Source organism: Mercurialis annua, linkage group LG8 (assembly GCF_937616625.2).
Source record: "Mercurialis annua linkage group LG8, ddMerAnnu1.2, whole genome shotgun sequence".
NCBI classification, from domain to species: Eukaryota; Viridiplantae; Streptophyta; class Magnoliopsida; order Malpighiales; family Euphorbiaceae; genus Mercurialis; species Mercurialis annua.
Window position 1 is genome coordinate 41,793,327 of NC_065577.1, and position 15,486 is coordinate 41,808,812.

The window sequence follows — 15,486 nt, forward strand, 5'->3', positions numbered from 1 at the left end:
ATGGCACCACACAGATTAAAAAGATTAACTCTTTAAATAGGACTTTAGTTGGCTTCATGTCATAATAAATCAATAGAAATAGAGCTGGATACAGCAATTACATTGAAATAAATTTGAAATTAATGGAGACTGTTCTTATAAATTAAAGAAAAATAATTAGAGAGAAGAAAATTCAGTAAAAATTTACCCATCAGAATGTTCCGAAACAAAAAATAAAGTCTCTAAAAACAAAACAAAACGACAACCTAAAACTGAACACATCAATGTCGTTTTGAACATTTTCTTACAGAACAAGTTAACCTCCAACGAACCCGCTTCATATTCTCCTCATTTCTTGGAACTCCTGTCTCCGTCGAGACAAAGAGAATGAAACCCCAAAAAACCCAATAAAAAACCAAATGAACACCTACAGAAAAGAGCGGAAATTCAAGAGACTGCCGGAGCCACCGGCGCCGCCGCCAAAGGATGAGCTTGGCAGTTACAATTACAAGATGTTCAACATTTTCAACAGAAAATTCAAGATTACAGAGGCGGAGCCGCCTGATGACGTAAAATCCGTGTTCATTAAGTTTTCCTCCGGTGACCGGCATATGAGCTCCGATCAGTTCAGAAGATTCTTGGTTTTACATCAAGATATGATGGATTGTACGTTGGCTGATGCTCAAAGGATTATGGTTGATGTGATTAATAAGAGACATCATATTACTAAGTATGCAAGAAATGGTCTTAATCTTGATGATTTTTTTCATTTCTTGCTTTTTGATGATATTAATGGGCCCATTCTTCCCCAGGTCAACTCTTTTTTCTCTCTTTCTAATTTTAATTTTAGTTTTTATTTTTAAATGTTCGATGATAATCTAGGTAGGACGGACACGGAAAACGGGATATTTGGGTATGGACAGGGTGAAATGATGTTATTTTAAAGTGTGAATGAAGTTTCGTGTTTGAAATGTTAAGTGTCTGAAATGTTTCTGAAACGGGAGATGTTGATTGAATGAAGTGTCCGTGCAACCTAGATAATAATTTATAGCGAGAAAATTCAAATAATGTTTTGTGAGTTGTTTCAAAGTGTGAAGTTTTGTAATGTTGAGGGTTTTTGCATATGGTGATTTTGTAACTGAAAATGAATATTTAGTCCTTGGAGGTTTAATCTAGTGGTAGAGACGTTATGTTCGATTCTAGAGATTTTATGAATTGTTTAATATTGTAAAGTTTTATGATGTGAGGGTTTTGTTATGGTGATTTTGTGATTTGAAATGAAAAATCTAGTCCCCACATGTTTAATCTAGTGATAGGATGCTATGTTCGATTCAAGATTAAGTTTTCGAACCTTCCCTTCGTTGTAATCAAAGTTAAAAAGTAATTTGTTTCGTATTGTGAAGTTTTATGACGTGAGTGATTTTGTAATTGAAAATGAATATCTAGTCTGTGCAGGTTTAATCTAATGGTATGTACATTATGTTCAATTCTCGAGATTAAGTATTCGAACCTCCCCTTGTTTAATCAAACAAAAAGAAAGGGGATCATTTAGGATAGTTATAGATTTATGATTTATCATGGAATTGGCGTTCTTTTTGTAAGTCTTATGATCTTAGGTTTTTTTATGGTGATTCTGTAATTGAAATTGAATTTTTAGTCCACACAGGTTAATGTAGTGGTAGGGACACTATGTTTGATTCTCAAGATTAAGCATTCGAACCTCCCCTTCGTTGTATATAAAGAAAAAAGTGAACTGTTTCATGTTGTAGAGTTTTATGATGTGAGGGTTTTTATGGTAATGTTGTAATTGAAAATGAATATCTAGTCCCTAGAGGCTTATTCCAGTGGTAGGGACATTATGTTCAATCCTCGAGATTAAGTATTCACACCTCCCCTTCGTTGGTGTTCTTTTTTTAAGTTTTAGGTGTTATGGATGATAAATTGTTGCATGGATAGTTGAATAGTAGCAGCATAATGGGAGAAATTCTGCTAAAAGTTGAGCAAATGAATATGATATTTAGAGGCTTATTGTTGACTAAATAGGTTATGAGAAATTAGGCGCGTAGATGCTCTTCATGGACCCATATTTCACATGCGTTTATTTCACAATTTAACGGTTTCCGTCTAGGCAAGAATTTCGAAGATGTTATATTAAGAAGTTGGTTCATCATAACATTGATAAATTATATTGAATTCCAGGTACATCATGATATGACAGCTCCATTGGCACACTATTTCATATATACAGGACATAATTCTTACCTGACCGGGAATCAATTGAGCAGTGATTGTAGTGAGGTGCCGATCATAAAGGCTTTACAAAGAGGCGTAAGAGTGATTGAACTAGATTTATGGCCAGGTTCTACAAAAGACGAGATTCTTGTTCTTCATGGGAGGTATGCATTGATTCTTTGATTCTCTAGATAGTCTAGTTTGTTTGCTAGAGATAATAAAATCATAGTTTGAACTTTGGAGTCTCAGTTGCGCTTTTGAATGGACTAGTTATTTAATATGATATCAGGACCTGTATGATCGAAAGATCTAGAGGTCGATTCTTGCCAATCTCATTATGTAACGTATCTTTCAGGACCTTGACCACGCCAGTGCCGCTCATCAAATGTCTTAAGTCGATAAGAGACTATGCTTTTGTCAATTCTCCGTATCCAGTCATCATAACTTTAGAAGACCACCTCATGGCAGAACAACAAGCAAAAGTTGCAGAGGTGTGTATTGATTTTGGACGATTTGGTTTCTCAGTTAACACGAACTGATTTCTTATAGCCTTGTCTTTTTTTTTTCTGTATTTGTAGATGCTTACGCAAATATTTGGAGAAATGTTGTATTATCCTGAATCAGATGGTTTAGTACAATTCCTTTCACCAGAATCATTAAAACATAGAGTTATGATTTCAACAAAACCGCCAAAAGAATACCTTGAATCCAGTGGTATTAATAGTATCAGGATGAAGGAAACTCGCTCACCAAATGCAAGGAATTCATCTGACGAAGAAGAAGAACTTCCTGAACCAGAAGGTACTGCTGATTGTAGGGTAAGCAAGATAAGAATCTTTCTCGTTAAAATTGAATGTTAAAGTGCTTGTTTAATGGATCTTTTCATGAACAACAGAGTGATAGTGATCCAGACGATGAAGAGTGTGAAATCAAATCAAGAAATGTCGGATACAAACGTTTAATTACAATCCATGCTGGGAAGCCAAAGGGCGCCTTAAAAGACGCAATCAATGTTGCAGCTAATCAAGTTAGACGCCTTAGTTTGAGCGAACAAGAGCTTGAGAAGGCTGCAGCGACTAATGGAATGGATCTAGTGAGGCATGTATCATACGTTTTTTATTGGTGCTATACACACCCGAAAGACTATGTTGCATGGAAACGGAAAACACGAAAATGGCAAAACAATTGTTTTTTTTTACGAGAACAGTGAATACATTTTAAGTTTAAGAGTTTCAGAAATATTTCCATGTATGGAAATGAAAAGTCAAAATCTAGGACTCAACACGTTTCCGTGCAACATAGCCAGGAACTCAGGAAGAGGTTTTTATTGCTACCATTGAGCGTAAAATGGCATATATGTCTGATACCAATGTATTCTACTATGTTCAGATTTACGCAAGAGAATATCTTGAGAGTTTATCCTAAAGGTACACGAATAACATCCTCGAATTACAAGCCTCTCAATGGGTGGATGCATGGAGCTCAAATGATTGCATTCAATATGCAGGTTTTTTTGCTTGAAGCTCAGTGCTGTACTCTTAAATTATTCTTGCATGGCCTTCTTCTCTAGTGGTGGTTCTTACTATGAACTGTGTTGCACGGAAACTTGTGGAGTCCTATGTTTCAGCATTTTGTTTCCATTTTGCGAAAACACATCTCAAACTTCAAAACTCTATATTTATAACATGTAAACACAATTTGTTTTGTTCTGCCGTTTTCTTTTCATCTTTGACATTTCTTATTTCAGCATTCCGTTATTGTGCTGCATAAGTTATGAAGGTCTAAGCAACATTTTCTAACAATTGTTTTAGCACAATGCCTCGATCACGAGCTAGTTTGCTAATGTTGGAGTTTTCGTTGAACAGGGATATGGAAAATCACTTTGGTTGATGCACGGGATGTTTAGGGCTAATGGAGGGTGTGGTTACTTGAAAAAACCCGACTTTCTCATGCAGAAAGACCACGACTTGTTCAATCCTAAGAAAACTTTATCCGTTATTAAGACATTGAAGGTTAGCCCTAAGCCCATTATTCCAGCTTGGTATTTCTTATTATTTGCCTGATACTTAAGTAGCACTGACACGAATACGGAGAACGGGACACTTGGGCACAAACACAAAGAAACAGTGTTATTTAAGGTTTTTTTTGTTAAAAATAAGTCTGTATCCGAAACCTTAAGTTCCCGACACGTTTCCGAAACGGGAAAAATGTTGATTAAATGAAGTGTCCGTGCTACTTAGGCAGATACCCCTACTCTAGATTCTTATAGAGCTTCTTTGCCTATTAACAGGTGAAAGTATATTTAGGTGATGGATGGCGATTGGACTTTAGCCACACTTACTTTGATTCATACTCCCCACCAGATTTCTATACAAAGGTTAGTCAGACTGATTCAATTATCATATTTACTTATTAGGAATGTTCTGTGGCTTTCATTCGATACATACGATTCATGCGAATCCGATAGGAATACATAGTTGCTCGGAAACGTGTCAAGTCCTATGTTTCGGCATCTCATTTCTTTTTTAAAAAATGCTTTTGAAACTCTGAACTCTGAAAGTTTATTTTTACTTACTACTCTCGTAAAAAATGGCATTTCGCCGTTTTCTTTTTCCATGTTTTTCGTTTGCATTTTCTGCTGTCGTGCAACATAGCCAGAAACGGAAGCAAAACGCTCAAACAAACGCAAAATGGCAATGAAAACTAGGTCATAAATATAAAATCAGAGTTTAAAAGCGTTTTCAGGAAATAGGAACAAAACACTGAAGCATAAAATTCACAAATTTACTTGCAACATTAGACACATTGTAGATGAAATAAGTTTAGACCATCAGTAATCCATTTATTCATAGTAACATTGCATTCATTTGCAGCTTTACATCGTTGGGGCACCGGCCGATGCTGCCATGAGAAAAACGAAAGTAATCGAGGATAATTGGGTTCCTGCTTGGAACGAAGAGTTCGAGTTCCCCTTGACAATTCCTGAGCTAGCTTTGCTTAGAGTTGAAGTACTAGAATATGACAGGTCAGAAAAGGATGACTTCGGCGGTCAAACATGTTTGCCTGTGTCGGAACTAAGACCAGGGATTCGAGCGGTCCCTCTTCACGATAAAAAAGGCGAGAAGCTCAACAATGCAAGGCTTCTAGTGAAGTTCGAGTTTTTATAAAACGCGTCGTTGTGCGTGCTTGTAGAGTAATATTATACACAGCAATACACTAGTCTTTGTACTTGCAACATTGACTGGTTTTGCTCTAGATTAGGTGATTGACATAAATTTGATGTATAAATGAGGCATTGTAAGTAATAGTTGTAAATGAGCTTTTTTTTTTATGGAACTGACCAGGTTCGGACCCGACCAATCGAACTTCAGAATTTTAAAGATAATTTTAAGTCCGGCTCAAATTCGTAACAACTTTCGTTGTCATTGTCTGATTATACGGGTTCGCATCTAACCATATGCTATGTCGGATTAAGTCGGACTTGAATCTTGAGATTGATTTTTAAATCCAATACAGGGTTGTCGTATTGTACGGACATTACATTGATTATACAGTTCTTTCCTGTGATTCTCTGGCACATTGTGTGGATGTACGGGTATCCAGACTCATGAACTGTTTGCTACTTACAATGGCTTAATTTGATAGAGGAGTAGATATACTTATAAATACTGATTTTTCATACGAGCTCAACGTCTTAAATTCGTAAGAAGAATATTAGTCATTTTTTTTTAATAATTGGAGAGAAAAAGCGTTTGTAAGAAAAAATGAACCCGCGACTTAAGCAGAATGCTGCCCAGCTCTAATAATTCTACCAATGAACTATAGCTCTAATGGTTAGAGCTATAATTCATTGGTAGAATTATTAATCATTAATTCAGATAAAGATAATTTTACTAATGTAAAATAGGAGAGAATCAGTACTTTAAAATATTTGAGATCAGGCTCCAAATGAACATAAGAAAGGACTTGTTAGATCAGGATATAATTGATATAGATTATAAAAATAAAATAGATATTCAAGGGCAACATAAATAAAAAACGTAGATCATGAAGATTGATGTAAATTAAAATGTATTTTTAACAATTTTGCACATAATTCTCCAAAATAAATTAAATTATGCTCATTCTTATATTTTCAGAATTTATAAACAATAATCATAAAAGCCAATGGAAATTTGCGATAGCGAATCTTTTATTTATTATTTAATTTTTTTATTATGAATTTTTCTACATGATTAACGCATCATTGGTTTGTTGCACGAATGACATGGCGCAACGGTTGCGTGTAATAATTTTTCATCATAAAAACCTTTATATTTAACATTTCATACTAACTTTAATACGATTATGATTAACTTTTTTATTGTTATTTTTATGCAATATAGAAACACACAAGTTGATGTGATTGTATTTATTTAAAGAGAATATATGCTAAATAGTCAAAATATATTAACTTTGATTTGACTAGATTTATAATTTAACGCCAAACTCATTTATACGTCATGTACTTATACAATTTTATTTATCCATTTTTTAAAAATTTAAATTTATCTAATCTTTATATTTAATTTATTTTAAGTCTTCTTTTAATGAAAAAGGAACGTACCGTAAAATGTGTGTTGGGCCGAATTTATATATCCACCTAAATAGATACGTTGATAAAATGGACCACATGAAATTTAAAAGTATATGAACTTTCAATTATTTTTGACGTGGAAATTATTAACCATTTAACAACGACTAAATTACATGCTCACAATTTCCGTCCATAAAGCACCCATTAGAACCTAATGCGTTATAAACTTTAAAGAGGATCAATTAAAAAATATTGGAAGTAGAGGAACTTTGAATGGGTTAAGTCTAAATCCAAGGACTAAAATAATTTATTAACCATATCTATTTCTTACAACCTGTAGACTATTTTCTCCTACAAATTTAGCTTCCCCAACCGAAAATCAATACCTTCTTCACCTTCTCCACAATTCTCTCACTACTTTCTCTCTCTACAATGCACCCCATTTCCCACTCTCTCTCTACAATCCCATCACACCCATCAATTCCCCATGTCCAAACAATCCTACAGCGTCTGCTTCTGCTTCCGCCGCAAGTTCAAACTGGCGGTGGCAGAGCCGCCGGAGGAGATTAAATCTTTGTTCAATCAGTACTCTAATAATCACGGCGTTATGTCCGTTGAAAATCTTCAGAGATTTCTTGTTGAGATTCAAAGACAAGAGAATGCTACCGTTGATGATGCTCAGGCTGTGTTTAATTATCTTAATGAACTTAAACATTTGAATATTTTTCACCGGAAAGGGCTCCGGCTTGAGGCGTTTTTTAAGTATTTGTTTGGTGAAATTAATCCTCCGCTTGATGTTCAACGTGGGGTGAGTTTTTTTTTACGGTTCTGTTAATAAAGTTTCAGTCTTTAATGGTTTTTGTGAATTGGGTTTCTGTCTTTAAAATTTAGCTAAGCGAAAAAATGCGCTGGGAAGAAGGCTTTTAAGTAACGTTTATAAGATTAAGGGTCTGCTTAGAGTATATGTTAAATATGAAGGACTTATTTGAACTTTCTCCGAGTGGAAAAGAGTTTAATTTTGTCCTTTAGGGTAGAATTGAAAGTTAAAGGCTGGAATTTGGATAAAATTGATGTATTTAGAAGGTTAAGATATGCTTTAAAAAAAAAGGTGGTGTTTTAATCGATGAATTGAAATTTAGCTAAAGCCAAAAAAATGTGCGTGGAAGAAGGCTTTTTAGTACTATTCATAACATTAAGGGTCTATTTGGAGTATATGTGAAATATGAAGGACTTATTTGAACTTTTTTTCAAGTGGAAAAGAGTCCAAATTTTCCTTTTTTAATATAATTGAAAGACAAAGGTGGCAATTTGGGTAAGATTGGCGATTTTAGAAGGTTAGACTATAATTGAAAGAAAATGTAAAAGGTGGTGTATTTTTAAGACATTTGGCCTCTTAAATAATGAGAGAGATTACTAGATATATTTTCTGCATTAGGAATGAAATTTAATGAACTCAAGATTGTGTAGTATGGGCAAGAACTTTAACAATTTGAAGTTATAGATTTTAACAATTTGTACAACCTATATGTAGCACGGACACTGCAAAGCGGTACACGTAGACACGGGTACTGTGAAAACGTGTTAAGTCAAGGTTTTGTATGTTAAAAATGATGATTCATGTTGAAAACATCAAGTTTCTCACACTCCTACATGTTTCCAAAACGGGAAATGTTGATGGAATGAAGAGTCCATGCTACTTAGACCTGTATATTCAAATATTAGGACAGGCTTGTTCTAGTTTAACCAGAGATCTCGAGCTCAAATTATAAGAATGCTTTTATTGATTCTGCATTCCTTGTTTGTTCATTTATTTGGATGCGGATTTTTGGTTACAGGTTCATCATGATATGACTTGCCCAATGTCACATTATTACATATTTACTGGCCATAATTCATATTTGACTGGGAATCAACTTAGCAGCGACTGTAGCGATGTTCCCATCATAAAAGCATTGCAGAAAGGTGTGAGAGTAATTGAATTAGACATATGGCCCAACTCCACCAAAGACAATGTGCATGTTCTGCACGGCAGGTATGATAATGTTGTGCAAATTAGTACATAGGGTTTGACAATTTTCTGTTAAAGTTTCATGTTTGATCCTAGCCGGGTGATCAAATCATGACCATTGTCTTTACATTTCTTTCCACTATCTATACCTCAATAGGCAAAGATCAAACAGCATTTCCAAATTTTATTGGTTAAATAGAGCGAGGATCGTTACAATATTAAATTTTAATGGCCTGCTATAGTTGTTGTTTGATTGAAATTTTCCGGTGCAAATGCTGTATTATGTGAAACTAGAACTATGATCAACTTGAAAAGAAAAGTGAATCATGCATACATTGTCCTTAAACTAGTTTTTCTGTTTTCTTGATATAGGACGCTTACAACTCCTGTCGAACTTATTACATGTTTGAGATCCATCAAGGAGCATGCCTTTAGCGCATCAGATTATCCAGTCATTATAACTCTAGAAGACCACCTTACTCAAGATCTTCAGGCTAAAGTAGCTGAGGTGAATTAATTGCTATTTCATAAGGATTTGAAGCTCTTATCATCTAGTGATTATTTTCTTTAATTCATATCTAGATGATCATTCAAACATTTGGAGACCTCCTGTTTGTTCCTGGCTCAGAAAGCTTAAAGGAATTTCCTTCTCCCGAATCCTTGAAGAAACGAATTATAATATCTACCAAACGCCCAAAAGAATATCTTTTATGCAGAGAGAAGGAGGGTGATTTAAAGGGTGGGAAGGTTGGATCTGATGCAGAAGCTCGTGGGAAAGAAATTCTCAACCTTAAAGGAAAATCTCAAATTGATAACAAGGTGCACGAAGATGATGGTTAGTTATAGCAAACTGGATTTTTATTTGTAGTCTGCTTCCTTTACTTTGATTCTTCTTGCAGAATGAATTGGATGAAGACAATACTGATGAAGAAGATGCTCCTGATGGAGACAAGTCACAACAAAATATAGCACCGGAATATAAACATTTAATAGCTATTCATGCGGGAAAACTTAAAGGTGGAATAGAAGAGTGTCTGAAAGTGGACCCTGATAAAGTGAAACGTCTTAGCTTAAGTGAACAACAGCTTGAAAAGGCTGCAGAAACTCATGCAACACAAATTGTCAGGTGTGGACATTATCTACAAAATTTATTTCAAAAAGCTTTTACGTTTCCAAGTTCTTTTAAATGTTTATCTATGACATTAAAGAAAATACATAGCTGACGAAGTTAGTGGTCACCATGTGATCTATGGTATTTTTTTGGTCTAGTGTTCATAGTCTAAAAGGGGTTTATCGGAGAGGTTGGAACTGATTGGTTGGTCGGCTTAAACTGTTATCTTTTATGCAATGCCATCAGGTGCCTGTAGCTGGATTGGTTACAGAATCAATTTGAAGCATTCTGATTATTTTCTTTCTATTTAGGTTTACCCAGCGAAACATGCTCAGGATATTCCCAAAGGGTCTTCGTGTTAACTCCTCCAACTACAACCCACTGATTGGCTGGATGCATGGAGCGCAAATGGTTGCTTTTAACATGCAGGTCTGGTGTGCTTAGATTAAGATTCATTTTATTTTTCTTAAACCAAAGAACCTAAAGCTAAAGGTGTGTCTTAAGCTAACAGTTCCTTGAATAAATAGTAAATCAGGTAATATTTTTGGCTAATTGAAAGGATTATTAAATGTTGTTGTTATTGACACTTGCTGCGGAGAACATTTTGTGCGCAGTTTTTCTCCTTTTTAACTGATTGCTTAGCCTCTGCTGAATAGTGAAGACAAAATTGTTCTTGACAGGGATATGGAAGATCACTTTGGTTGATGCAAGGTATGTTCAGAGCTAACGGGGGCTGTGGTTATGTAAAGAAACCGGATTTTCTAATTAAAGCTGGCCCATATGGTGATGTATTTGATCCTAGAGCTAAGTTGCCTGTGAAGACAAAATTAAAGGTAATTGCTTTATAGCCACACTGGCAGATTCTTTTGTATAGGAGTTGATATGTTAGGCCTTCTGCTCATTTACCTTATCATGTTCTATTGTTCATAATCTTTTTTTTATTAAATAGTAACATCAATGCTTATTGTTGGTGCTATACCTGAAAGCTATATGTTGCACGGAAACGGAAACTTTGGAGCAGAAAATACTGAAACGGGTAACTGCAAAACTATATTTTCTTATAAGTGAATAAATATAAAGTTATCGAGTTTCTGAAGTGTTTCCAAAAATAGAAACGAAATGCCACAATGTAGGACTTGACACGTTTCCGTGCAACATAGTATGAAAGAAGTTCTTATTGCTACCCTTGAGCATAAAATGGCAAATAACTCTGATACCAATGTATTCTACTATGTTGTTCAGATTTACGCAGAAGAATATCTTGAGAGTTTATCCTAAAGGAACACGGATAACCTCCTCCAATCACAAGCCTCCTAATGGGTGGATGCATGGAGCTCAAATGATTGCATTCAATATGTAGGTTTTTTGCATGAAGCCCAGTGCTGTACAAATTACAATACATTATTCTTGCATGGCCTTCATCTATATCATACATTACGTTTCGGCATTTCGTTTCCATTTCCGAAACTATTTCTGAAACTCGGGAACTTTATATTTATAATCTTTGCTTATAAAAAGTATTGTTCCGTTTTCCATTTCAGCATTTTTCGGTTTCAACATTTTTTGGTTTCTGCGTAATGTAGGCCTTGTAGGCCTTTATCTTCTAGCAATGGTCTTGTTCTGAAGATCTAAGCAACATTATCTAACACATTATTTAGCACGACACCTCGACCATTAGAAGTCTTTTGCTAATGTTGGAGTTTTTCGTTGAACAGGGATATGGTAAATCCCTTTGGTTGATGCATGGGAAAATTAGGGCTAATGGAGGGATATGGAAGAAACCTGATCTTCTCATGCAGAATGACCGGGAATTGTTCAAGACATTGAAGGTTAGTCCATAACTTCATCAGCTTGAAATTCCTTTTTATTTGTCTAATACGCGTCCTCTGGATTCTTATATAGCGTCTCTGCCTATTAACAGGTGAAAGTATATTTAGGTGATGGATGGCGATTGGACTTTAGCCACACTCACTTTGATGCTTACTCACCACCAGATTTTTATACTAAGGTTAGACTGATTCAAGTATTATGTTAATTTATTAGGAAAGTCTTGCAGCTTAGTTGCACATCCGACAGGAACATGCAGTTGCATTGCATCAAAACATGTCAAGTACTATGTTTCGGCGTTTCATTTAATACATCATAAACTCTTCCAAAACTCTGATCTTTATATTATATTGTTTTGTCGTTTCTCATTTCAGTATTTTTGTATCAGTGCAATATACTATGTTGCGTAATGTACGAAAAGGGAAATGGAAACGCTGAAATGTAAAACTCTTGAAACAAAATAGGATAAACCACCCTTTTTACAAGAATCGATCGGAAATGGAAACGAAACGCCAAAACATAAGGGTCGATAAATTTCTGAACAACATAAAGACACATTGTAGATGAGATATAAGTTATGTGATTAGATTAGGATCTTGGGACCTATTAATGACCCAGTTCAATATGGTTTGTTGTTCTTGAAACATGTTTAGCTCATCACTCATTCAATTATCCATGGTAATATTGAATCCATTTCAGGTGTACATTGTTGGGGTACCGGCTGATTCTGCCAAGAGAAAAACCAAAATAATCGAAGACAGCTGGGCTCCTGCTTGGAACGAAGAGTTTGAGTTCCCCTTAACAGTTCCTGAGCTAGCTTTGCTTAGGATTGAAGTACGAGAATACGACATGTCCGAAAAGGATGACTTTGGCGGTCAAACATGTTTGCCTGTATCGGAACTAAGACCAGGGATCCGATCAGTTCCTCTTCATGATAAAAAAGGAAAGAAGCTCAACAATGCAAGGCTTCTAATGAAATTCGAGTTTTTATAAAACAACATTCATTCGGAAGGATTTATTCAACGTGTCGCAGACATGAATTATTTATTTAGAGACGCTTTTAAAATGTGTCGACAAAAGGCGTCAGGATAGACTTTTTCTTTCTTGTAGTGTTTGTAGAGTAAATACTACATGCAGTAATACACTAGTCTTTGTCCTTGCAGCATTGACAGGTTTTGCTCCAGATTAGGTGATTGCCATAAATTTTATGTAAAGAGGCATTGTAAGGTTTAGCTATAAATGAGAGCTTTTTGGCGTCATTATTCGCGATTTATTTGGTTCGGCTGTTGTTACGATTGTGAATTATTGAACCTGTTAGACAAATTTTAATGGCTCATGTCGATTTTAATGGCTCATGTCGTAAAATCAGTTGAAGGACTAAATTAATCTCTATAAAGTACATTTTAGTCATCCTTTCTAGTCTTAATTAGATCAAATATAAATAAGAAATATAAAAATTTATTAACAATTTATAATATTTTTTAATAATTCAGTACATAAAAATATTTAAAATTAATTAATTATCAATAATTTAACCATGTATTTTTTGTAATATCAATTATATTTAAATTAATTTAGACTAAAAATAAGTTGAACGGTTAAATTTACTTAATTTGTATCAATAAAGTCGATTTTATCATTCATTGTAGAAACTAATACTAAAAAGTTATTTTAAAGGACCTTTTGTAATAAAATAGAAATTCATTTCTTCATTTAAATATAATCAATTAATATTGAAAAAATCATTTTTTTTAACTTATGAGTTTTTAACATTTTATTGATTAAAGTCACCAACAAAATATGAATTTGGTGTCCATATGATAATCTGAACTCATGACTGCCACCTAAGTTTTGTACACAAATATAATTACATTGATCAATGTTAATTAATTACTAGGATAATTACAATTACTGTATATTAGTGCTCTCTCATTTCCATTGAACATTATTAAGAAAAAACTCATTTATTGAATCAGAAGGTGGATGCCAGCCGAGAAGCTGCAATTATGCTGGATCAAATGATGCATCAAATAGTATTGCTGTCACCTAAAGTTGTAAAATAATTTATATATGGACCTACATTCATAAATTATACTCCTACTATGGTAAAGAAAAATAATAATCAAATGGTGGAGCAGTGACGGAGCGAGAATTTCGATATTAAAAAAGGCAAATCGCAATATGCGTTACATGAAAGAGACAATTTTTAAAAATAAAGAGGGCTAAATCGTGAAATATAAAAATATTTGATACTAATCTTGACATTTTTAAAAAGTTGAAGGGGGATATGGCCATTCTATGCCCCTCTCTCCTTCCATCAATATACAGTATTGCAACGATATTGTGATCGACAATGAAAAAGTTCTGACCATTTGAACATTCCGACATTTGGAGCAATTGTTTTCTTCAAATTTGACTATATATTGCCATTAAAAACTATGGAGTTTGAATTCTACGGTCATATATCGTTCTCGTTGATGGATTTAACGATGAATAATGTATTAATAATATTGTAAAGAAAATAAAAATTCATATTAGTATAAATAATAAAAAAACGTATATAAACCCAAAAAATTATTTATAAAAGAGAAAAGCCTTAGTATTCATGCAATTATTTATAAATAGATAAATAAATTTAAGATATAATTATTCATTTGTCTTCATTAAAGTTCAATGGAATAAACTTTAATAAATAAACAAGGAAGTTTAAAGTCAAGGAAATCATGAATATTATTAATTTAAGTTACGCATATACTATGCTTCATATTTTGGTATTCACTTTAATTTTTTAATAGAAAACCAATAAATGAAAAAGAAAGCTCCAAATCATTCCAACTTCAACATGAAACAACATTTTTGTGAAATTTCAAACGTAATACGAAAATAAAACATTTTAAAAATGAGCCACGTGTATCACATCCAATCATATGCATGTTTTTATATATAAAAAAAAGAGTCAAAAAATTCACCACAAAATTAATTGACTTTGGACGTATTCTTCATATTCTAATGTTACTATATATGTGATGATCTTTGATGTAATATGTAATATTATATAGATATTGTCTTATCTTGCATGTAATTGAAAATAATTAGTCAAATATGTGTCTTTAATTAATAATATGACCCCCTCAGTCTCAAATATAGCTGATTTTCATATTTTAAATAAAATATATATTTAAATAATTGGCTTGAATCGATGAGCTATAACTCAAATGATATAAGCGCTTGACAACAAACTCTTAGGTTGTGATTTCGATTTCTTCCATAAGCGCTCACCCTTCTCAATTATCAATAAACAATAATTTATTTTGACAGAATTTTATTTTTTAGAAAATTATAAAATATAATTTTCATGTAAGTATAACATTTAATATTCAATTTTTGCTATTTATGATAATAAATTAAAATCGGATTAGAATTCTCTCAAGTTTAAATGAACTTGAATAATCATATTTATTAAATTCATATTGTTCATTATTAAATGGACGCTGTAGATAAAAAAAATATAATTTTAATTAAATTAATTTACATAATTTATTTTATAATAAACGGTATATATCGTGAACTTGACTATGTCAAGTTCATTTGAATCGTAAAAGAATTCTAATCCTATTTCTATCACTTAAGCAAACAATTATTTAACTTTTTATAATAAATAGTCCAAAAATAAACAAATGTAGAGATTTGCATTAATTACACAAACTAATAGTCATAGATCTTATCTAAAATTAATTTCCAATAACTCACGCC

General features: G+C 33.4%; 2 protein-coding genes across 4 annotated transcripts; both read left to right on the top strand.

Moving 5' to 3' along the window:
• Positions 1 to 256: 256 nt before the first annotated feature.
• LOC126661435 (phosphoinositide phospholipase C 6-like) lies at positions 257 to 5,624 on the top strand. The gene is made up of 9 exons (XM_050355292.2): positions 257 to 791; positions 2,179 to 2,375; positions 2,567 to 2,702; positions 2,790 to 3,029; positions 3,107 to 3,309; positions 3,601 to 3,718; positions 4,077 to 4,223; positions 4,502 to 4,588; positions 5,085 to 5,624. The coding sequence occupies exons 1-9, from the start codon at positions 399 to 401 to the stop codon at positions 5,376 to 5,378; spliced, it is 1,815 nt and encodes a 604-aa protein (XP_050211249.1). The 5' UTR covers positions 257 to 398; the 3' UTR covers positions 5,379 to 5,624.
• A 1,505-nt stretch (positions 5,625 to 7,129) lies between these two features.
• LOC126661434 (phosphoinositide phospholipase C 2-like) lies at positions 7,130 to 13,006 on the top strand. Of its 3 annotated transcripts, XM_050355291.2 has the most exons (10): positions 7,130 to 7,595; positions 8,623 to 8,819; positions 9,168 to 9,303; positions 9,378 to 9,614; positions 9,695 to 9,921; positions 10,218 to 10,335; positions 10,587 to 10,739; positions 11,622 to 11,735; positions 11,828 to 11,914; positions 12,433 to 13,006. In XM_050355291.2, the coding sequence occupies exons 1-10, from the start codon at positions 7,275 to 7,277 to the stop codon at positions 12,724 to 12,726; spliced, it is 1,884 nt and encodes a 627-aa protein (XP_050211248.1). In that variant the 5' UTR covers positions 7,130 to 7,274; the 3' UTR covers positions 12,727 to 13,006. The 3 variants fall into 3 exon arrangements, 2 of the variants coding, with proteins under 2 accessions (XP_050211248.1, XP_055960008.1); XR_007635661.2 differs by lacking the exons at positions 11,828 to 11,914; positions 12,433 to 13,006 and adding an exon at positions 11,149 to 11,262 and having other exon boundaries at positions 11,622 to 11,721; XM_056104033.1 differs by lacking the exons at positions 11,622 to 11,735; positions 11,828 to 11,914; positions 12,433 to 13,006 and adding an exon at positions 10,856 to 11,083.
• The last annotated feature ends 2,480 nt before the right edge of the window (positions 13,007 to 15,486 follow it).

What these genes read in the sequence shown, in the direction of transcription:
- LOC126661435 (XM_050355292.2), top strand. Translation starts at nt 399, where the DNA reads ATGAACACCTACAGAAAAGAGCGGAAATTCAAGAGACTGCCGGAGCCA. An exon ending in ATGGGCCCATTCTTCCCCAG is followed by an intron (nt 792 to 2,178) that starts GTCAACTCTTTT and finishes ATTGAATTCCAG; the next exon opens with GTACATCATGATATGACAGC. An exon ending in AACAAGCAAAAGTTGCAGAG is followed by an intron (nt 2,703 to 2,789) that starts GTGTGTATTGAT and finishes CTGTATTTGTAG; the next exon opens with ATGCTTACGCAAATATTTGG.
- LOC126661434 (XM_050355291.2), top strand. Translation starts at nt 7,275, where the DNA reads ATGTCCAAACAATCCTACAGCGTCTGCTTCTGCTTCCGCCGCAAGTTC. An exon ending in CATGCAACACAAATTGTCAG is followed by an intron (nt 9,922 to 10,217) that starts GTGTGGACATTA and finishes CTTTCTATTTAG; the next exon opens with GTTTACCCAGCGAAACATGC. An exon ending in CTGTGAAGACAAAATTAAAG is followed by an intron (nt 10,740 to 11,621) that starts GTAATTGCTTTA and finishes TTCGTTGAACAG; the next exon opens with GGATATGGTAAATCCCTTTG.